The sequence below is a fragment of the Leptonotus elevatus genome, chromosome 20 (assembly GCF_054856555.1).
Source record: "Leptonotus elevatus isolate MCC_2025b chromosome 20, RoL_Lele_1.0, whole genome shotgun sequence".
In the NCBI taxonomy this organism is placed as follows: Eukaryota; Metazoa; Chordata; class Actinopteri; order Syngnathiformes; family Syngnathidae; genus Leptonotus; species Leptonotus elevatus.
Genome location: NC_141258.1, coordinates 12,748,219 through 12,772,105, shown reverse-complemented (window position 1 = coordinate 12,772,105; position 23,887 = coordinate 12,748,219). Strand labels below are relative to the sequence as shown.

Below are 23,887 nucleotides of genomic sequence, written 5' to 3'. Positions count from 1 at the left end.
TATACATGTATTACATGTATACATTTATTTACCCCCATCACCTCAATCACGTAGGATGATATCAATCAATAATACTGCATTGTGAGTTACTTTGGGATTCCCACTTCACCAAGCAGAACAAAGGACACAAATTCGGAGAGGACAATTCATTTTTCTGGTGGCTACTTATTCTTCACCTTCTCTAGGTTCCCCCAAGTTGCCAACTCCAAGTACTCCTCTTCATCTGTCTCCCAAGATTTATTTCCAGTCTATTCACTAGCACTGGCTTGGAACTAATCCCCAACCCCAAAGCCCATCTCTTTTCTCATTCCATCCCCTTTTCTCTTTTTTTTTTTATTTTTTTTATTTTTTTATTTTTTTTTTTTTTTTATTTTTTTATTTTTTTTTTTTTTAAGAGCTCAGTATTGTTCATTCGGAAATGTCATCATCATTGCTCTTTTTTTTTTTTTTTTTTTTTTTTTTTTTTTTTTTTTAAATATATATATATATATATATACACATATATACATACATATATACATATATACATACATACATACATACTTTTTTTTTTTTTTGTGTGTGTGGGTGAGTATGTGTGTGTGCGTGCGTGCGTGCGTGTGTTTGTTAGCTCACCAGAAAACCTATTAGAAAAAAAAATCTTATACCGTTCACCTAAATCGAACACCAGGAGACCCGAGGGGACCGAAGAAAACCAAGGAAGGTGAAATCCAGCACCGACCAGACACCCCCCACCAGAACTCCTCCCCAGCCCAAGAAACATCCAGACCCCAACAAATCCAAAAAACATAAAGTCAGGGAGGCCTCAAGAGACCAACGGAGAGACCGAGAAAAGGAAGGAAGGACAGACGAAGCCGCGTGAGATCCGAGACACCAGCCTCCACCGATTCAATAACCTGAGGAGGAAACAGATTGTGTCTGAGTTTCGGTAGATGCTGCCCCTTTTCTCTGATGCTACTCGACTGCTTTATTTGGATTCCTCTTTGCCTCTTTTTCCCTCTTGTTTGTTTGCTAAATTTAAAAAGAAGCAAAAAATATGTCTGGAGGACAAAGATAAGAGGTTGCGTGGGTAAACTAGGTTTTGTTAAACTCGGTGTATAAGTGAGACATCTACAGACAAAAATAAAGCGCAATGGGGAGGAAGCAGGGAGAGTGTTTGCAAATAATGGTTGTTTTAATCAATAAGGAATTGAAATTAGTTTTTGAAACCCCCTTTGAAAATGCTTTAAACAATTTGTGAACAGTCTTTCATGTCAGTCATAACTCACACATAGAATCAATGTTTCGCCCCGGCTGATGAAATAGGGTGAACGTCGTGAAATATGCAACGTCAATAAATCTGCTCATAAATCAAAGAAAACATCCTCTTCAGCAGCTCATCTGCAAGTTGTTGGAAGTTATAAATGGCAACTAAATGGCTGGCTTCTGTTGAGGTGCCCTTGAGCAAGAGCTGAGATGGCTCAGATGGGAAGTTGAAAGAGTCTTTCGGGGGTGGTAGGTGAGTATGCCCAGCCAGGGTCAAAACAAAGCATTATGCATTAATCATTGAAGACAAAACCGCTTGCGTTCTACTATTAGCAGGGTTTTGCACATCCTTTGTGAGTGCTAATAATTAGGAGTGTCAGGCGATTTTTTTTTTTTATCGTAATTAATCGCATATCTTCAATAGTTAACTAGTTTTTATACTATTGTTAACATAAAAGTAGAAAACAATGTCAAACTAAAAAATACGGCTGCATCTTTTGGTCATTCATACAGTAATTTCAAAATAATTTATAAAATTGAGTTAAAAGTTAAAATGGGATATTGATTTGTGTTGATGTCATTTTTCTGCCACTAGATGGCATCACTGCATTTGTAAGACATTGGTGACAGCTCAGTGCATTTTTATTTTCATATTAAGAGCTATCTAATCGTTAACATGAAGTAACTTGTTAATTTCTGCACATTTTAAAATAGTAAAATACAACATGACCCCACAAATATATGCTGTTAAATTTTGATGTGGGCATGTCTGCTGCGTTGTGACTGGAATCCCCCCAGTACAGGCTTTCCAAGTAAGGGGCAGTTATTAATCGCACAAAAAAAATTAAAATAAATAAATAATAATAATAGTGCCGTTAAAGGAACTTTAAATTAACACACTAATTTTGACAGCCCTAGTAATAATGGTGTGTGAGCATGCTTGTTTACATTTTATTTATTTGTTGGAACGGGATAAAAATAATTTGAGGGTCAGCCTTAAATATAAAGTATAAACTTTGGTTTGCGCACATCTGGAGAGGAAAAGTACAAAGAAAGTCTCCCAGCCCATCCCATCTAGTCTATTTAAGAGCCCTCTTATCTGACAATAAATAAAACTGCCTCCCACCCTCTGACCCATCTCCTCTCAATTCCACCTCAGTGTTTAGACTTTCCTGTAAATCAAGAGCCTGTGAAAATAGAATATAAGAGAAAAGAGAGGGGCGATACACAAGCGTCATGGAGAATAAACAATCTGGGAATGACAAAGAGGAAACATGTAAGTGGAGAAAATGAAAGGAAAGCAAATTAGTCCAGAGGGGGGAGATGCGCCCTCTCACCTGCAGTATATTTCTCCTTCACTTTCTTTGTACTATAAATCTTTGGAGACCGCCACTCACTTCTCACCTCTATTGTATCTTACATTATCAGAGGTCTACAGCCTCCTACTGCAAACATTTCTTATCTGGCCTGACATGCGCTATCTCTTGAGGATAGTTCACAGAGCATACTTGGCACACACACACACACACACACACACACACCCACACGCACACACCTGCGCGCATACACAAAAACAACTATCTGTTGGTATAACTCAAGTTTTCACATATCTCAAAGCTATTTGATGAGTGTAAAACTCTGTTATATATTCCTATATAACTAATCACCTCACAACCTGCACCCTGACTCCAAAAGATAACGTCAGAGGAATTATGTCCAATCAAGATGATCAACAAATAGTCTTCATTAATACTAAATAACATTGGTTAGCAACAAAAAAGCAATATAATGTTTATAATACAATTTTATCTAATGTATTTAATATATTAAAATTTAGAATTGTATTAAAACTTGAATTTTAAAAATACATTTAATGTGTCTCGACTTACGAACTTAGCAACAGCCTCAGAATCCATTGTGTTCGTAAATTGAGGACTACCTGACAATTTCATTTTCAATAACAAATTCATGCTACTTATTAAGTCCTCAATGAACATTTATACATTGTGTCATTATCCAAGACTTCCAACACAATTAACACAATAAGCACCAGCTAAGCTTGTGATCACAAGTCAGTCAACAAACATCAACAGATAGCATAGCACTAGCTAGCAATATATTTCTGGCTTGACAAATGCAGTTTCCCTACTTTTGTAAATCTATTGTAGTTTAGCTTGCTACTTTTCTCTAGTGGGTAGTTTTAAACAGTTAGAATTAAGCATAAAGAAAAAACACTAATGAAGAAAACAGAATATCTGATCTCATTACATGTCATTAGATTTTGATTGTGTATTGATTATTATAAATGGTGTATATAAGAGTTTTTGAATACTACTAATTCAATGTGAACCATTAAAAATGCATAATTTTACAGGACCGTAAACGAAAAACGGAGAATGACATACCTGTCACTATATGCAGCTGCAGCAGTAGCAGTTGGCTGGGCATATCTGTAAGCTGCATATCCACCCTGAAAAAAAGAGACCATTTCATTAAAGCGTGACAAATGTATGGATATGATAAAACAAGTAGTAATTGCAATGATTTGATTCAATATGTCAGATATTTTTAGACATCTTCATTTAAGATTATTACAAAAAAAAAGAAAAGATTACAGATATACTTACATATATTTCTGCCCCATAAAATCCATCCTGGTAGACCACACTGCTAACAAAAAACAAACAAAAAAACGTAAAGCTTTTAATTTTAAATATGATTTTAAGGAAAATATATTGTACAGTACTTGGTTTTCTATTTTAGGAGTGCAGGGAATTCCACTATCAAATCACTCTTAATTCTTTTTCGAAAGGCATAAAAACTCACTTTACGACACCTTGAAGAACTGTGGAGGTTGGCTGAATTGGCCAGACTTGATAAGGTAATTACTTTGCAACGCTGATAATCATGACGTTAAAAAGGAGGATATGGAATTAAGAATTTTCCATAAAGTCGCTTTTAAATGTCCCCAACTTAGTCCAAGTGGGCTCACTTCTTTTTCTGCAAGTGTACATATACACACACACACACGTGCACACCGCTACTAGCTCTCGCTCTGACTGAGGTGGGCCCGTTGGAGTGTGCCGGGCAGGTCATAGCAGTTCATTCACAGCTGAATAAAGAGTGACACATTAGAAAAAAGAGAGACAAATTTGGCCATTCTGGAATCAAAGAGCAATTTTCCGCTCTATTAGAAAGTGGCCTTTTTGTTTTCCACTCACCATTCTCCCATTACTGCATGTGTGCAGTGTAAATGTGTGTGTGCATGTGTTTGTTTGCACGTTTGAATTAAGTGAACGTATGCATATCACTCACGCTCCGTAGGCTGGTATGGGCGGAGGGGGTGGTGCGGCACGGAACGTGTTATACACAGCGCGACCCCTCCCTCTCAAATGGGCCCCTCTATAGGCAACTGCTGCTCCTGTGGTGGGATATGGAAATCCTGTGACTTAGACAAAAGCACAGACAAAAACAATTTTATAAATTGTGGCACGAATGTATTTTAATAAACAGCGTTCAACCAGGGTGAAAATACAAACTGCAGTTAATCCACAAAATCACGATGGGAATTCAGAGGTGCTACTTCTTTTTCAACAACCATCCGCTTTGTGTGAAGTTTTTTTTTCCATTGGCAGCAAAATAGCCAACGAGCATGATGCTACTGCTGCCATGCTTAAGAGAGTTTGTCTCATATGGTCATAAAACTTTCTTTCAGGACCTTTTTTTGAGGGGGGGGGGGGGCAGGTGTTAAGCCATCCATCCATATTCACACTCAACACTCATTGGCAGAGGTGGCAATGCAGGTCTAGAAAGTAAAAACACTGCTACAGTTTGGCTATAGCCCTAGGTGCTAGCTAGCGAGCTCCCTAGCTAGCTCAAAGGATCTCTTGACGTTCAGTTTTATGTTATGATGATAATAATTGAGTCCAAAAGGTGCTGACCTGCTCAAAAGATAATAAAAGTCATAAGCGGTACACAAGCAGACGTGCTTGGCTATGCATGACTCGCCGTTTTATTTTTGGGGGGTGCTAGCTAGCGAGCTCCCTAGCTGGGTTACCTTCTCGGGAGCTAGCTATCTAGCACAAGGAGTTAAAGGCAAACTGTGGCAGGGTTTTTACTTTCTGGACTTAGATCTTCCACCTCTGCTCAAAATGGTCACACTATCAACTGTTTGCAAGTCAAGATATTAGTCATACTACATACCATTTGAAACGTATTTATGGATGTGGTCAGATTTTGTGATGGCTCTAGTTAAAAACAAGCCTGCTGTTGCATACTAACTAAAACAATGTAACCTGCTTCATTATGCACTGTGCTCTTATACCTTACAAAATGCTCTCTCTCTCTCTCTCTCTCTCTCTCTCTCTCTCTCTCTCTCTCTCTCTCTCTCTCTCTCTCTCTCTCTCTCTCTCTCTCTCCCCCCTTCATCCATCTGTCTCTTACTCTCTCAGTAGAGTGATGGAGAACCACAACAATCTGCTGTTTCTGCCTGGGCCTATTCTAACGAGAGCATTAATATGTCACGCAGCCAGCAAACACTCTGTTGGCGATAAAGATCAATTTCCTCCCTCCACCTTCTTTACCCCGCTCTCTTAATAGTGGACGTCCTTATATTAATTCTACTTTGTGTGTATGTGCATGTGCCAGAATATGACGATGAGCTATGGCTTGCGCATGCTACAGTGGCGCTGTAACAACCCATGAATCATTGCAGGGCTCTTGCATGTCATCCAACAGGCCCATAAAATAAAAAATGCGGAAAACAAGCATATACATATGAATCGAGAACAACAATTGGTGTATTTTGAGACTATAAAAATACAGTAAAATGTATCTTGTAATGTATATTCTGAAGTTGGCTCTGTGTTTTTATTGGTTTTATGACAGTGTGCCAAATTAATATTTATTTGAAAATAATAAGAGATTGCCTTTTTGAAATGTAAATCGGGGTTGCTTTTCATTGTGGGAGCAATGTATGTTAACTAATTAATTAATTAACTGCTTTCATATATATTCAAGCGGATTCTTTATTCTAATTGTCTGGTAGAGAGCCATGAAATCGAACTATTACGCAATGCGGTACTGTTTTTTTCAAAATGTCTACAGAAGTGGCAGCTTTTCATCCAAAGTGCATTTGTGAGCAATACTGTGAAGACCTAGCACGTTTAGTTTCTCATCTCTTGTGACCAAACCGAACTGCATTGCAGAAAGCTTCTGACTGTCTGTAACGTTACAACCATTGGACTGGGATCTGTAAGATCCTTGACTAAATTTTGTATTATCTTTTCATATTAAGAGCTATCTAATCTTTAACATGAAGTAACTTGTGGAATTCTGTGCATTTTTAAAATTGTAAAATACATTTTGACCCCAGTTTCCACAAATATATGCATTATTATAAAATTTATTACATGGACATGTCTGCCGTGTTGCGACTGGAATTACTCCAGTACAGGCTTCCCAAGTAAGGGGCAGTAATTAAAAATTTATGGAGTTAAAGGAACTTTAACTCCATACATTTTTAACTCAACATTAACACACTAATTTTCACTGAAAACAAAACAAAGCTGGAAACAGAACATTATGCACCAAACATTTCTCCTTTCAGTGAATGAATTCACCATACCACATGACATCACTTCAAATCTAATTATTATAAAGGTAACACCGTAAAAGTGACTGATGGCTGGCCCAAGCAAAGAAGATACAACAAAAAAGCCATCAAGTTTGCATTCCAACTTAATTTCCAGCCTGTGTTTAAAGCCTTAACTCTTTGACTGCCAAAAACGTTTAATAACGTTTAGTAAAATCCAAATGATTGCCGCCAAAGACGTTAAAAGACGTTCACTATGTTTTTTGTTTTTGTTTTTTTAAACGGGTGGAGGAAAGCCTTGGCAAGCTGTGCTGAAAGTATCAAGCAGGTCGAGTTAGTATAATGACTATTTTTGGGCACTAGATGGCAGCGATGACTCTCTTTGGACAAGATCGGGTAGGCGTCAGTAGAAGACGTGAGGCGGAGCTAGAGTGTTGAAGGGAGAATGGCTGAAGAAGCGAAAATGGCGACCGGTTGCAAGCAGCTCACGCTTGAGCATTTTTTTCAAAGACGAAAAGCATCGACCAATGCTAAAGAGCACATTGATGATGATGATGGTGACTCCGAGGTGGACGTTCAATCGGACTATGAAGAGTACCCCGAGTCCAATGCATATTCATCGGAGGAGTGGGTACAGTCTGATCACGGAGAAGACACTGGTTCTGGACTACGATGCCACCATGAATGGAGTGGATAAGATGGATCAGAACATCTCTTACCATCCGGTATAGGAACTGAAGGACACGAGGAAGCCAGACGTAACACCAGGTCACGTATCGTGATCCTGAGAGTAGACTTGATGACAACATGGCCAAACACACACTGCAGTATATACCTGCTACTCCCCGGAAAAAAAGGCCGGCAAGAAAGTGCACGCGAAGGGGCAATCACAGTGAATCTAATCTGTGGTGCAAATCCTGCTGCGTCCCCTTGCACGTAGGGGAGTTTTACACAATATTCCTCACAAAAAGAAAAATTGTGTAGTTGAAACATCCACACAATTGTAAATAGTACCACAGTTGCACACATTTGTAAATAGTTTGCCAAATTGTTTTGTCAAATTGTTACACTGTTGAATGTAAATAAACTTATTTTGCTATCAAAAAACATGTTTTCATTGTTGGTGGTAGTGTTTTACATAAGTAAAGCACTGTTTAGATGTTTGTGGCATCATTCATGGAAAAAAAGGTGTCAAATTCACTAGAGTGCATGAAATAATATCGTTTCACAAAAAGCTTGATTTCTCCGTATTTTGGTCCAAAACAGAGCATTTGGGTGAAACTAACCATTTTCTATTGTTGATTACTGAAGAACGGAATAAGGTAGAAACAAACTTTTTTTTCTGATGAAAGATGAGAGTTCAATCTTTCATTTGGTAGTATCTGTGTTTCCATAGTCCAAACACAACATTTTCTGTGGACCTTGAAAGATCAGTCAAAATGCTTAAATCAGCTGGCACCCACACATCCTCTTTTCTGATAATGCTTGGCAGTCAAAGAGTTAAGAGGCTTTCTTTGTCATTTTATTCATTTTGCATTTGAATTGATTTGTTGTGTTAAGGAGAGCAATACTGCCAAGCAACTGTCATACACTAACACCAATTAAACTAAAATCTAAAACAGTCAATCAGTCAGCTTTAAATTTCCTTCATTTCCCTTCTGCCTATGTAGTGTAGAGTATATTCCTTCCCAAACAGACACTCACATGCATGCCAATTTCCACTCATAACCTGAGATTATGACCTCTATATTTAGCCCAAATCTGGCACGAAGCGTGGTTAAATTCTGCTCAGGGGCAGGCCAAACTAGGTTTATGTATTTTTCACAGACCCTGATTTGCTGCCTTTTAAAATCAACTCACGAGAGGCGCACATTCCTTTACATTGCCCCCCCCCCCCCTTTAGAAATCATTTATTAATAAAATGTAACACGTCCTGGCTCCCTGGATGTTTTGGATTATATGCGTATGCTGAAGTGATACATTCAGTGCTATGTGAGAATGTGTGTCTGCGTGCAGGTGGAGGTCATCTGTCATTCTTTTGAATGGGATTTGCGCACAATAAACCTGTAGCCAAGCCTAGCAATGGAGATGGAGTGCACTGTCAGCTGGGTAGGATTTATGGAGGCCGATTCAGCTGATGTGTGCTGGGAAAAGCCGTCTGATAAAGGGTGATTAATCGTCCTTACATCCTGCTTTTCATCCCACCCCAAACTAGATCAAATGCAGTCATAATTATTCCAGGAAACGTCCTGATCTCACATACTTTTACTTCTATGTGGATGATCTTTAAGTCTAATTTTCATTTATTATGTAAAACTGGTTCAAACACCCTGACTGTCACTTTTTTTTATTTGAGTTTTCTTTTAACACTGCTTTTGCAAACTTGAATGTGAATTAACTGTATTATATATCTTGCAGTATGTCGTGACTCATAACCGTTTCACACCTCGGGTGCCGTACACTGTTGAACATGTTTCAAAGTGCAAACTTTTATGCACAATTTTAATTAGGCAAATGGAAAGCAGGCTTCATTTAAACAACAGAAACCTGAAAGGTTTTCAATGCACTTTTATGAAATTACTTCATGTAACAATAAACTAATAGCATCAATCTTTAGCCATCAGTATATTTAATGTTTCATCTGCGAATGAAGACATACTAAATTTACCTCCAACGGTGAAAGGATGCTTCCATGTAACTTGTAACGATGGCCAGCAATTTAAGATGACGTTTTCACAAAGCTCACATTGTCAACAAAGTATTACATTCATGTTTAGATTTACATTGAAATCAGAAGAATTCTTCGTTAAATGGTTAATTTAGCAGTCCGGGTTGGACTTGATTTATCAAAATGTGATGGCGATCATCTGTTTTGTCATTGACTACGTTTACATGCAGGCAATAACCCTTTTAAAACGGAATACTGGTTCATATAAACGCAATCGGAATACCTCGAATCAACGGGTCATTGCTTTTTGTTGTGCGCATGCTCACAACCTCTTCTTCGTCTCCTTTTCCTCTTCTTCGCTTATTTGCACTCGCAAGGAGTCTTGGTCTTTGTAGTAACGACTTGTACGCGCGGCGCCGGCCTACATGGGCCTCGCTTAAATACATCGATTTCTCTACGGCGGTTTCACGTTATATTGTGCCTCTATGGCGAAAATGCCACAGTTTGTGACACGCTAACTATTCATGTGAGACAGACGAGACATCACTCGTAATGCTTAAACAATGTTTATCTCTAGCCTGCAGTGTTCAACAATACACGTCCGTGAAGGAACATTAGATGACACACACATAGTTCCGCTTTATCTAAACGAAGTAAGTCCGTGCTTCTGGCGTGACAAGAACCGCACTTCTGGAGCGAGTAGGAAACCGACTACTTTATTTAGCGTATTAAGTGAGTACTCTGTCAACTTGCGCATGTAAACGTGTTGTTCCGATTGTTCCAGAAACCCAAATTCTGACCATAACCTAAATATTGCCTGCATGTAAACGTAGTCATTGTCATCATATGGTGAACTTCTAAAGGACACAGATTATACTTATGAGGTTTTGGAAAACTTTGGGATAATTATTAATGGACAAAAATATGGAGACACTTCGCTAGTATGGAAATTGTATTAGCGGTCCCATCTGTGAACAACTTTTACTGTTCTAACATCATTTGCTACATGATTCTGAAGTTTGTCTTAGAAAAGTATTCTTAAATTTTTTGAGTCTTTCAGTCTAAATAGCCTAAGGTCACACAGCAAAATAATTCAGGTAGACCTTGCTTTATGCCCCAGGATGCAGTTGTGGCGGAACAGCAAACGGCAAACAGTTGGAATAAACCTGATTCATTAAGAGATATGCCTCAAGACTAGGGATGGGTGAGTACCAATGCTAGGTATTGGGGGTATCGGGTCAATACCTGGCCTTTTTTTGGTACAATCACAGTATTTTGTGTCCGTTTTAACATCAGGAATTAGAAATGAGAAGGATAGAACATTGGCATCAATTTTATTCAAAATTATCTGTTATTGTTTCCTAAGGGAAACTTTATATACCAAAAGACTAGTAGTATCTGTACTTGGTATCAGTATTGAGAACTTCTCAATAGTTAAGTACTCATATACTGGTATTGGTCTGAAAAAAAGAGGTATTGAACATCCCTAATTATATATTTTTATTAGGTATACCTGCTGTATACCAATATTAAGTGTAACTCCACATGAGGCAATGGCATCCTGACCGACAGATACGATAGATAATGAGTGCTAATTATTAAGTACTGTATTTCAACTGAAATGTATTTAACTTTTGTCTATATACAGTAGATGCCATTCGTCATGGCCTATACTGCGGAAGTCAGCTGATAAGCCCAGAGAAATTTTGGAATAGGTATATTGACTAAGCTCATAACACGGTTGAAGGATTTATGTCCCGCCTCTCTTCCCTTTTTAATTGTCATTTATTGGCAGTAGTAAATATAGATACAAATCCATCTGCAGTTAACTCATATTGGCTGATAATATCAGCATAAAAGGCTTGGTGGGTTTGATTGATGAGTAGAAGGAGGAGGTATAAAAAAGGAAATTGAAGAGGGCAGACAGACAAAGGCATGACTGGGTTTCTCCTTTTCTGATATGTCGTCTTCCCTCCTAAAATTCTGTCTATTCATTTTGCTCTTGTCCTGGGAGGGAAGGAAGCATATGGTGTCATTTAGGCTTGGCAAACTTTAGTGGTGCATTTAAGACCACTCGGCACATTAGCATCATATAAATTAGCAAGCCAGACTGGATATGTGTATGAGTCGGATACATGAATCCATAGAACACTCCATTTAGAGACCGTTTCAGTTTTAACACCCCCCTGAGCCAACCACTGCCCCTACTTCAAGGCCACTGCTATTTTACCAGAGCTGGAGAAGTCAAGCCTCATCTCCATAAAATGCAACGAGAGCCAAGTCAAGAGCCACATAACATTCTCACATTACCCACTTTATATACAGTCTAACCTCCAATGTCAAACAAAATCTGTTCCATGACTCAAGTTGATGTCTACTAAAACTAACTACGGTTAACTAAAATAAATAAATAATAATAATATTGGTGGTGGGCCACAATAAAATGTGCAGTGGGCTTCAAATAGCTCCCGGACAGGACTTAAGACAGAAAAAAAAAAAATCTTATACTAATTGGGACTTCCTGTTTACAGCTTTAATGCACCAACATGGATCTTATATGATGGGAATTCTTCCGGGGATGTCCTCATTATAGGAAATCATGCATTGTTGTCATAAAAAAAAATATTTATTGCAATGAAATCCCTGTCTAACCAAGGGAATGGTAGGAAAAAAAAAACATTACTGCACATGATTAGCAATATTGAAAATGGAAGGACATTCCAGGAAAATCTAACCAGATTCAAATAAATTAAAGTTTGGTTGGATCCAGAAGAATTCTTTTTTTTTTTAAATATCTACTGTATTCAAATCCCTGACCCTATGCCGCCTGACAAGTCTTTTTTTTTTTTTAACTGTATTTGTTACCCTTATACTTGAACAACAGATTGTTCCACGATGTGCTTGTCATTTGTGTGGAATTAGGTGACTAAATGAAAGATTACCCTGTTTGTATTGGGAGGAGGTCATCTCTTCATGCTCTGTTGCTTGTTTGGGTTGGCGGATTAAGGGATAGATGAACACTACTGGGACAGGGGCAGAAAAGTAGGCAGAAGGGAGGGAGTGGGGGAGAAATAAAAAAGATGGATGGCCTCTCTCTGTCAGGACAGTTATTTAGAGGGGTGCTGTAAACCTGTCTAGAAATGAACAGATTTCAGACTAATGAGCAAAAAGGAGTACAGTTATGACGAGCGAACAGTCTCAGCGCATGAAACCAAGCCGCTATTTCAAACTGCACTTACACAAATAAGTCGGTGCAGCCACACATGCACCTCTATGGAAATCACTCAACTGCATTATACAGTCAGTCCAAGTCCAGTGCATATAGTCAGACATGGCCTTCATGCAACACAGATACAGATCAAAGTACATACATTATATATATTAAAAAAAAACATTTTTAATGCTCTAAAATAAAGTTAATTTCTCCTACCTGCATAAAATTCAGGACCATACATGGCTCCAACTACTGGATTTAGCTTCCAACCTGCCAAAAAACACACACGTACACAAACACAGTGAATATTTGTTCTGAGGTTTGGAGTTCAACTCTTGACTCATGTTTTCATTTGAAGTTTTGCGTTTTCTTCCCATCCTTCATAGGATCCACATCTCTTGAATGGGTATTATTAACTCATTCACTCCCAGCCATTTTCACTGAAGCAACCCTGTTTAATTCACTGAATTTTGACTGATTTTGCTCACAGAATATTGTGTTCTATTGCTATAAAAACATGTAACCTAGCAAAAGAAAGATTAAAGTCTCTTCTTTCATCAGGAAAAAAAGTATTCGATTATCATTAGAATATAGCTAAGTTTCATCATTAATATTCACAAACCCAAAACACAGGGGAAAATAACTCTCTGCAACATGGCCCTGGTTGCGCTCTTATACTCTGCCACCTGCTGGTCGTTTTTGTAATAACTACCATTGCTTCAAGCATTCTTTTCAGTTCAGAGGCTGCATCAAAGCCTTCTGTATGCCCTAGCATAAAAAACAACAACATAAAAACTGTATAAATATGTCTTTGGGAGCATGGTAATATTTAAAATAGAACATAATTATATGTTTTAAGGAGCAAATAAGTTATTAATAAGTACATTAAACATATAAATAATATCTACATTCATTTTCATTTTGCTCCTCTTAGAGATTTTATAGAGAATAATAATATAAAACCTGAGGTCCACAATTGTATCCAAGTCACTAATATTAAAAATCGAATGTATATGATTGTTAAAATGCAAAATACAAAGCACTGCATCAATAATATAAAAACAACAAAGTTTGATATTTCAAACTTATTGGACTAGAAAATGGATTGAGGATAGATTTAATGGATCAGTGCACATCTGAGTCTTTCTTTTTTTTTTGAAGATTAAATGTATAGTTAATATTACAGAGTGCTCACTGTACTCAAAGCACTTTAACACCCTAACCTCATTCATCTAGTCACACAATATGCAGTAGAGATCACTGCATGCTTGAGAAAAAATAAAAATAAAAACAGGCACCAGAATACAGCACTTCCGGGACAAGCGACTGACTGGCAATGTTGTGTTTGGAGTTGCGCTGCCAGATACGCACTAAAAGGATTAGCTTTGCTTTGATTTCCTTACTTTAAAAAAAAAAAATCAGTGGAACCTGTGAGCGAGGAAGATACATTAAGTGAATACAAAAAAAAATCTAAATTAATCAGTGGAACCTGTGAGCGAGGAAGATACATTTAGTGAATATTGTAAACAGTTGTACATGGAAGAGGGGATTAACTCTAACCCAAATGTTTGAGTGTCAAAAGAGCCCATCTGCCGTTAATCCGAACAGAAAAGTCAATTAATTAGCCAGGCAGTGATCAGGTCTAAATTTCCAGCACATGTATATTTGAATCACTTCATCTGGTGAAATGTAAATTACAACCGACATTCCATCTGCCTTCAAAGCAATTTACCTCGAATAACTCTATCTTATTTCTTACTTCACACGTTCAAACTACGACGGTAGCAAAGAATAAGAAGAAATAATACATTCAGACTTTGTATTCTCAATCGCTCTGACCTTGTGACATAAAAGGGTTTGTTCACTAGTGGCAGACGTGGCAAATCCATATCCAGAAAGTAACAACCCTGCCACGGGTGTGTGTACTCATCCAGCAGGTAAACGAGCCAACATGGTCACAAGGGAGCGTGGTTTCGAATCCACAATCTACGGACAGGGAGCGATGATCACTCTACCATCCGAGCCTGGAGTCTACTCCACGTTGCCTCATTTGCTTTAAGGCACGATTAATCAACTGCTTCCAGATGTGATTAATCAATTACTTAATTGGTTATTATGATTATCCCAAAGGATGATCCAGATCGACGGTGCAGATATGTGTCCAGAATGAGCAAAATGTAAATTCATCGTCTGCCATGGAACAGAAAGTAACGTGCAAATCAGCAAACAGCTGGATAAACAAACATTGATATTATTATTATTATTATTATTATTAACTTTATTATTATTAACATTGTTATTTTCTTATATTGTTAACTGGTCTGGAGTGTCATTCTAGTATGGCATGGCTTTTTTTCCTGGCAGTTTTTCGTCTTTCCATTTGCCATTAACTTCTGCCTGCACTTTACTATTTGTGTGATATTTCAAACTACATTCTCTATGACAAATATGGATTTAGCCTCCTTCATGACAAATATGCATTTCATTCGTTTAAAGTAAAAGTATGATGCATGCTCAGCTTTTGTTTCCTTTCTATTCCAAAAGTGAATTTACTCAGCAGACTTGGGTTTCTCTCCCTTTTGATGAATAACCAAGAGGTCCGCGGTTGCAACCATTAAACATCACCTGGCACTAATTCAAAAAACAAATGAGCAAACACAGAAAGATACAAATAAAGGTTGCGTCTTACCGTTTGCGTAAGGGTTTGCCACTTTTTTGTTGGTCATTACTCTTGCTGTGGCATTATTGACCTGTCAGTGGGCAGGCGGGCAGAAGTTAGCATTAGGCAAAGCTGGACACAGAAAATGTACCCCACCCTAATCACACTCCATGCTGTATTTTCAAAGTCAGGCTACATGCAGTCAACAGTTAGATTTTCTATACATTCATTCACGTCAAAAGCAAAAAGACTTAACAGCTACACATAGATAGACAATGCATAAAAAAACGGAGATGACTGTATAGAAAATGTAATTATCAAACATATTAAAATATACAAGTGTTAAGAATCCTGCAGGACTAATTTTGCAACATAAACTAACCAAGATCAGCTCTTGAGAAACTCAGACCAGAAAACACAATATACACGTTCTTCTTTCAACAAACATACAGTAGTACAAAAATGTTGTGTTCCCCTCCTCATTTTAAGAAACTCGGGGCTTGCTGTTCTGTCTCGCTCTGTTGGTCACTGTTATTTTCCATGTTTCTCGGAGAGGTTATAACTGTGAAGACAAATTCCTTTTTCTTTTTTTTTTTTGCATACAGGAAGTCCTTGAGTTACGGCCGAGTTCAGTTCCTACCCTGGCCATGTAACCCGAATTCCGACCTTAGTCGGATTTCACCGTTAAAGTTGATATTTACATTAAAATACTTTGTACAGTAATTTTAAAAAATATATTTGCGTGACCCAGAAGAGCCATCATATCATGTTTCTGCACGGACATTCATTGCTGACGGACGGCAGAGCGGAGCTAATTCAAACTTTTACATGGAAATGTGACGCGGCTGATGGCGAGCCGACCTGCTCGATGGACGTCCGTTTCCGTTACTTTAAATAACTTTAAAATGGCGTGATTACTGTGGGAAAATAACGGAAAAGAAGATGCTACGAATGAGGCACGGGTGCCGTAAAGTCGAAACGACGTAGGCCGCGTACGATGCAACTCGAGGACTCCCTGTACTTGGCCAATAAATTTGATTCTGAGCTGCCTACCAAAATGACGTCCCTTCTCTCAATTCAACAAAGGCCCCAAAGTGCCATAAAAAATGGTGACAATGCAATATTTTGATATTAGACATAGCTTTGGTTTGAAAACAGGAAATCGGTGAGTCTTTATAACTGAGGATAGGTTCCCAAAATGAAACTAGGTGAATTTTCAAATGCCAACCATAAATACTCGAGGGTTGGCTTTACACAATGGCCTGATTGGCAAAAGGTTTAAACTGGCAAAAACTGGATTGCTCACACAAACACATGTGAAGGTTTACCTGTTAACCAAGCACACCCCGTATTGCATCTTCCAAACAAAAACTTGCAATGTGGCTAGGGATTAATCTAGCATGCACATTGTGATTTTTCAAACCTAAAAAAGACAATTGTGGGCGCAAATAAGGCATCTTTAAATACGGCATTGGAAACACAGGTAGTACTGTTGTGCGTAACTATGACGGTTATTATGGCTTTAATCGGCATGAGGAAAATGAGAGGCGATGGGACGAACGGACCATTTGTCCAGTTTGTAATGCCAGAAACAATCATCATCACAACGCATCATCTCGTTAGCAATATAATTTCTAAGCTTCCAAACAATTTCAGAGCTGACTTGGAAGCAGTCACAAGAAGGAGTCATGTCATTTCACTTAACAAAAAACAACAACCCGAGGTGCAAAACTGGGTAGCGGAATTGGGGGTGAAAAAAACGATATCGGAACAATACTAACTATTAATATATGCAAAGAGAAAGATAGCATAGTAGGAATTAAGAGGATTTATTTTCCTCTTAACCTTGTAACCATGGACATGCTGTTGTACTTTGTAAGTCCTATTTCATTTTATGCTATTTTTGGGGGTTTTCAAAACTTGTAACTATTCCATCCTTGAGTTTTATTTGCACACCTATACATTTATCTCATATCTTTTAAGAAAGCGGAGATCCTATAGCATAACAAACTTGATGTGCGAGATAAAAAACTGAGATCCATTTTGGATTGTGCACCCAACAATTAGTTAAAAACAGCTGTCAGACCTAACTCAAAAAAAAAAAAAAAGAGTTCTCCATTGGTATCAGAGCGATACATTTATTTGTTTTTGCCTCTTCCACTAACACTTCCAATTCCATCACTTCAAACTACTTTGCACTAGGTTAAAGCCATAAGCACCTAAAGTGCAAAATCTTCTTTTAAAAAGTCGTCTCCACCACTTTATGCTATAAACCTGCAAAATGGACAGATCAATCAACGCACCCAGTATCTATTTTGATTGCATTTTAATCACTTGCAGAAATATATAGTGGACAATGACATCATGTAATATCACAGGTGTCGTTTGGGGTTTCACTGGTTTGGCTTCTTTAGCTTCAACCATGTCAGTTGCAAATTCTGTTATATACACTTTTCCAGTGTTTCAAGATAATTAAATCAACAAAAACAAAAAATGTGATATAAATATTGCACACAACTGACACACCAATAAACTGAAAGGCCTATTTGCCTGATATCTAACTACAGTTTGTTGATTTAAATGAGATTCCTTTCTTTAAAACTCCCCAAAAAGAAACTGATGTTATTGCGTGCGCATGCACACACAAACACACATGCCACAATCCGTCATTGAGCAAAGTAGTAATTCATTGTTTGTGTCAAAACATGGGAAAACACTCAAACGTCGCCAAATCGCTATTTCTCTGTCTTTGTCACAAACACTTACAGATCAGATCAGGCTTCAGCATGCAGCGTTCAAGGTGCAGCAGGCAGGTGGAAGACACGAGATGAATGGAAGAGAGGGAAGGTATTGCAGGAAACTTCAGGCAGAAGGAAAAAGGAAAGACAGAAGTCAGGGGTGGGAGGAGGAGGGTACAAGAACGGGAAGGGAGAAGAGGGGTGGGGGCAGAAGGCAAAAACAGAAAGGAAAAAAGACAGGCACCTCTATTTTGCGTCCCTCTACGATTGTACCATTTAGTTTCTCCCGTGCACGATCAGCATCTGCGGTTGTTTCAAATGTTACAAACCCAAAGCCCTGCAGTTGCCAGGAAGTGAGTTTCAAAAATGAGATGAAGGACGTGAGGAAAAAAAGAAAAGAAGAGAGGAAAAAGACAAAGAGATGAGAGGCCTGGAGCTTAGGAAATGGAACTGGAGGCAAGGAAGTCTGGAAAGCAGGACATTACACACACATCTATGATACTAACGTATGAAAATAAACAGCATCACTTCATGTGTGACAGTTTACATTCTCAGTCCCGGCTTTTCATTCCCCACTGCAAATACATATAATTCAACAAAAGAGTGAGCACACCCTGAAGCAGTACAGTTTGGCACATATATGTGGATGACTGTGTGTGCGCACAGTCCCGTGCGCGCTCTTCTGCTGGTCACACAAGCGGATAGATGTCATACAATTACACTCGCAACCACACTCGTCAACCGTGAGTGACTCAGCCTCAGGGTGCCGCTCACTCACGAGACCTAAAAGTGTTTCAAACTGGGAGCAGAAGTGAAGAAGACACTGTGCGTATGTTACATTCAGAATCATTTAATATGACTGCAGAAATGAACAAGATTAATAACAAGATATGTTCTATTCTGGCTTTTTCCTTATTTAGACTAAACGAAGCTCTTGTACTTGATCGGAAGTGTCGAGCAATAACATAATGTGTGTAAATTCCTGTTTGTCAAAAATGTATTTTCTCCTCCATCTTTGACAGTGTCTTTCCAGACATTTTCATCACAGGAAAATTTATTTTTCACTATAGTTCACTATATATATATATATATTTTTTTTAATTCAGCTGGTTGGTTAGTTACACTAAAATCATTACCGGCCCATTAGCTCGGTACGATAAACGTTCGACCCGGGTTTGATTCCCATTACTTATTTTCGCTATTTAACGCATATCACAGAACATGGCCGATAGAGGTCGCTAAACTACAATATTTAACACTTGGTCCTATTTTGGTGCATGGTAAAAACGACCATTATGGTCGTTATTGTTGGAGGACTTGTTGGCTATTTCTTTAACTCTCCAATTAAAGACAATTTGAGACGGATCTCGATATATTACGCAATGGAGCGATTTGGTTCAATTCAATGCACTCACATCTTTAAAAAAAACAAAAAAACAATGTAGTGGTTTAAAAAGCTTTTTTGTTACACCCCTATTATATATATAATCAAATGCCTATATTTTTTTCCCACTCTTGTTCAGAAGTGCATCCTTACAAATGAGTATCGACTGAATGTGTTTTTTTATTGAAAATATCTTTTACGGCTCTTTTTCCATTATTGCTGCGACTAATTTATACAAATCTGATAGTGATCACTTCCATTTCTGAACTCTGGCACACCGCATGCTTTAAGGTGCCGCAACACTGTGTGCATGTTACGTCTACCTGTTTTCTGCAATTACCCCCCCTCTCTGCTCACCTTTACATGTCATCACTTGATTATACGACACAATTAAATTGTCAAAAACATAATGCATAATATGTCTTTGTTAAGAAAAAACTGTTGGCCAATGTGGTCCATTGGCGTATTCTTGTGTGTTGGCTAATACGTTTGTCTGAATTTGTTTATTTGATAGGCTCCATCTTTGTGCTTCCTACCCACAATTTGCGGTTATCTCCCGCTGCTATAGGTCGGGAAGCTAACTAGGCAAGACAGTGCGTGTTTGCATACTGTGAGCAGCCTGATGTCAGCATTAAGATAAGAGGAGACGGTTGAGCGTAGGTCTCAATGTATGGCAGGCAGGAAACGTGAAAAAGCTGCCTGAAGGCAATTGGAACTGATAAGTTTGTAATTACCCTTAGACAGAGTGAAAGAAAAAGCTGTGAAGACGGGGGAGGAATTGTGTGAGAGTAAACGCAGACAGGGGATACTGACTAAAGTGAGAGGCAATACAAAAAAATATACTGTATTCTATACACCTTTGTGTTTATTTACCTTGGAGCCTCGCTCGTTAAAGATAATCTCCACATCCAAAATCTTGCCGAATTGCTGTTGAAGAAAAGAAGAGACACAAAGGAGAGGAGAGGGACAAAACAGGAAGAGATCATTAGAATGCGGGCAGCAATCTTGCAAACAAAATACAAAAGTAAATCCCAAAACCCAGCGTAGCTTTATGCTGAAACTTCTCTTCATTAAATTGTCTAGTATGCAAGTCAAGTATTCAATTTTCTAAATTATCAAACTCCTCTTGACCTGACTATTAGATTATTAAAACACCCATTTACGCTCAATGCCATTTAATGCTGTGTTTGCTCTGTTGTGGTGATAAAGACGAGTGGAGATGGGCATGTGTGTGTATTGGCGCGAAAGGCTATATGCTGTTAATGAACATTACCAAGGCAGATGCTATAGCTGTGCAATGTATTGGCACACACCACTGATCTTAATGATGCCCATCATCTTATGTTTTTTTTCCTCGATAAAACACAATTAGAGTACAAGTGTCTGAAATTTTCACTTAGAGAAGATAACGATTTCTTTTGGAATTATCCTGCATGGGCTTACATTAATGCCGTTGTGCAGTCATATAATTGTTGGGAATGCTTTTCAGCATTCCCACATATGTTATTGTGATTCTTTCTTCTTATTTATAGCATTTTATTATCCCCACTTTTTTTGCCAGGCAATAACTCCCAACGAATACATCCAATTTACACCGTTCAAATTTCAACTTGCTTCAAATATTCACGCCTACCGGGGAAAATATCGTCTGATTCCACGTTACTTACAGTTTTCACATAATTTAATGTTAAATATCAACTTTTCCCAATTCATTATCAATAGGACCACATTTTAGTACATTCGATGGTTCAATACCAACTGACTATCATATCAGGAAATTGATTATAATTTCACGGGAATGATTTAAGGTCATGCATTCAAATCTCAGCATTCAGCTTTTCAGCATCCCACGCAATTTCTGCAGAAATTGCACTTTGTCTAGTTACAGTAGATAGCGATATAGAAAAAACAATAAGGCCATATATATAAAACTACCAAATGATGGACAGTAGCGGAGGACCTGACATTTCACATGGATACAGTATTCTTACACCTGATGATACTTTTTCATATTAACTGCTTAATCTGAATGCAAACACCAACATAATCTGTCTTTAGAAAGGAACATTTCATTCTTGCATTCACTGTCAATCAACTGATCAATTAATTATTTTCATACCATAGAGAACGTCATTATTTATCAAACCATACACAGTCATAGTTTCATGAAATCAAATGCACATATATCCAGAACCTTGCTCAACACATATAATGGAAGGAGCAAACCCAAGTAAAAAGCAGCGTTCAGAATGGTGAAGAATGAAGAAATGTGGATGTCATTGTGTTTTTTTTCTATATGGTGTAAAATATTGAGCCATTGCTCGCAAAATAAGATGTCAGATGTCAGTGACAACGGATCACTTTGTTTAGCTCTTCGCTAGCGAATCAGTGCAGGGGATTGAAGTAGACTACGAGAAAGTACACAAAAGCAAAGCAACAGCAGAGTAAATGACATTATCGAGTAAAGTAATCTCAGCAAAATCCTGCTTTTTATGTTTTCACCTTGACTTAAAAGGGAAGTCAACCTTAAACATTTCTTGACAATGATATGTTATATGTGACCTCACTAGTCACACCTCACACCTATTTTTTGAAGATGAGCTGTAATTGGTTGTTGTCAGGTCTCAGGTAAGAACCTCAGAAAATAGGTGAGCTGTGATTGGTCGTTGCCTGAGCCCTGAGCAACTGTGATGTCTTCTTCAGTCAGCAGCAAATGACAAAATGGCCGCCCCCTGAGATGGATAAAAATGGCTGGATTTTGCTGCTTAACTCCTTTTGCACTAACACAATATTAACCACAATATCGTATTTAGACTATTTGGGCTGCAATAGAACATAGGTTATAATTGTCAAGTCATTTTGGGGGGCTTGACTTCCCCTTTAAACCTGCTTGTAGTATGAGTGTGTTGAGCACGGTTCTGGATTATGTGCGCATTTTAATTTATGAAACCCTGACTGTGGATGGTATGATCAAGAATGAAACTTTCAAAATTAGAGAGGAAATTTGTTACAAAATTACTCCTAATGGAAAGAGAGTCATACACTATCCACAAAGTAACCTATTGATGTTGATCCCTAACCTTGCCAGGCAGTATGGTAATACTCAGCCTCGCATTCTGCATAACTAGACCTTGAATCACAGTTTATTTCAATAAATAAATAAAGATGGTGCAGACAACAGAGCAAAGGCAAGGTCACGGAACCAGCCCTGAAAATTAGGGCGAATACCAACTATTTCATATGCATCATTTATATATAGAAAATCAACATGTTATTTGATTAGATTTTATTCTGGTCAAACGTATACTTACACTGACATGAAACAATATTTGGAATCATTCAGTCAGTTGTAGCGTTGTGTATGTGTGTGGCACACATTCCGATATTTGTCTGGGACTAGCCCCAGTGAGAGGCCTATCTACAGACCACTGAACAAGCAATTTTGTTCAGCTAGCATGGTTTTTTCTCTGCTCACACAAGCTGGGCTTTACTTCCTCCCAGCGGAAGGTTGCATTTGGAGTGTGTACATGTGTTGCACAACCTTGGTGATTCATGTTGCTTAATTTAGTGTAAAATAGAAACTGCCACATTCTAACAGTTTGTAAATCATTTGGGGTTACTGTATGTGTTCTTGGAATTGTTTTTTTCTAAAGGAAAGGGTATTGGCGGACATGCTGTGGCCACACTGCGCCTGAAGTTATATTTCACCAAGAAAACAGCAATTTTGCCAGTTTTACAAAGCCGGTATATTAGGGAGCTAGTTTTGTATTACAGAGCTTTTTGTATAAAATCCTTATAAATCCTCACGAGAACAGTTTTCTCTGCCCTAAAAAATACATTTAAATTACACTGCTGTACATGGTTTAAGTTGCACAATTCAGATTTCGTCACACGGCCCAGTTTAGATATGCCCAATGGCAGTGTAAACATGTAAACAGATGCTCAGATCTAACATCAAGTACTTTTTAACTTTTGTAATTTGCAATAATGAATGAGTGAAGAATTGTTTTTCTTTTTTGCATAATCAACAGTTTTTTTTATCCCTTAAATTTACGTTGTGTATTGCAAAAAAACCCTGTATTTTCGCGTGCAGAAGCACAACTAAATTGATGGGGGGAGAAAAAGCAAACACAGCAAAAAATGTCTTAAGAAAAGATCCAGCTGTTATGTAATTTGAAAACATTTATTGTGCGGACCTCAAAATAAATACAAACTAAATACAAACATAACATTACTGATATTTCTGTTTCTGTTTTAGCGAGTATTTTTTCTTTCCAGAGTCCAGACACTTAATGTGCTGATTACTTGATGTTGTGCTATTATTTTGCTGTTTAAAGTTGGATATTCTCCAATGTAATGCCGTTCCAGCCAGACGCCTGTGAAAAG

The 23,887-nt window shown here is 38.0% G+C and overlaps 1 protein-coding gene across 15 annotated transcripts in view; it reads right to left on the bottom strand.

The window, feature by feature from the left end:
- The window catches only part of rbfox3a (RNA binding fox-1 homolog 3a), a 436,944-nt gene that overhangs the window by 32,517 nt on the left and 380,540 nt on the right, over positions 1-23,887 (bottom strand). For 9 of the 15 annotated variants that reach the window (XR_015091657.1, XR_015091658.1, XM_086064234.1 and 6 more), the window contains 7 exons: positions 20,375-20,428; positions 18,362-18,454; positions 15,410-15,470; positions 12,937-12,990; positions 4,561-4,693; positions 3,873-3,915; positions 3,651-3,715 (listed from right to left, as the gene is read on the bottom strand). Coding sequence is in view for 13 of the 15 variants with exons in the window: in XM_086064234.1 (XP_085920360.1) it covers positions 3,651-3,715; positions 3,873-3,915; positions 4,561-4,693; positions 12,937-12,990; positions 15,410-15,470; positions 18,362-18,454; positions 20,375-20,428 (503 nt within the window). In the remaining 2 variants the exon portion in view is untranslated. The remainder of the gene's footprint in view (positions 1-3,650; positions 3,716-3,872; positions 3,916-4,560; positions 4,694-12,936; positions 12,991-15,409; positions 15,471-18,361; positions 18,455-20,374; positions 20,429-23,887) is intronic. The other 6 variants (XM_086064229.1, XM_086064236.1, XM_086064238.1 and 3 more) reach the window with 4 other exon arrangements.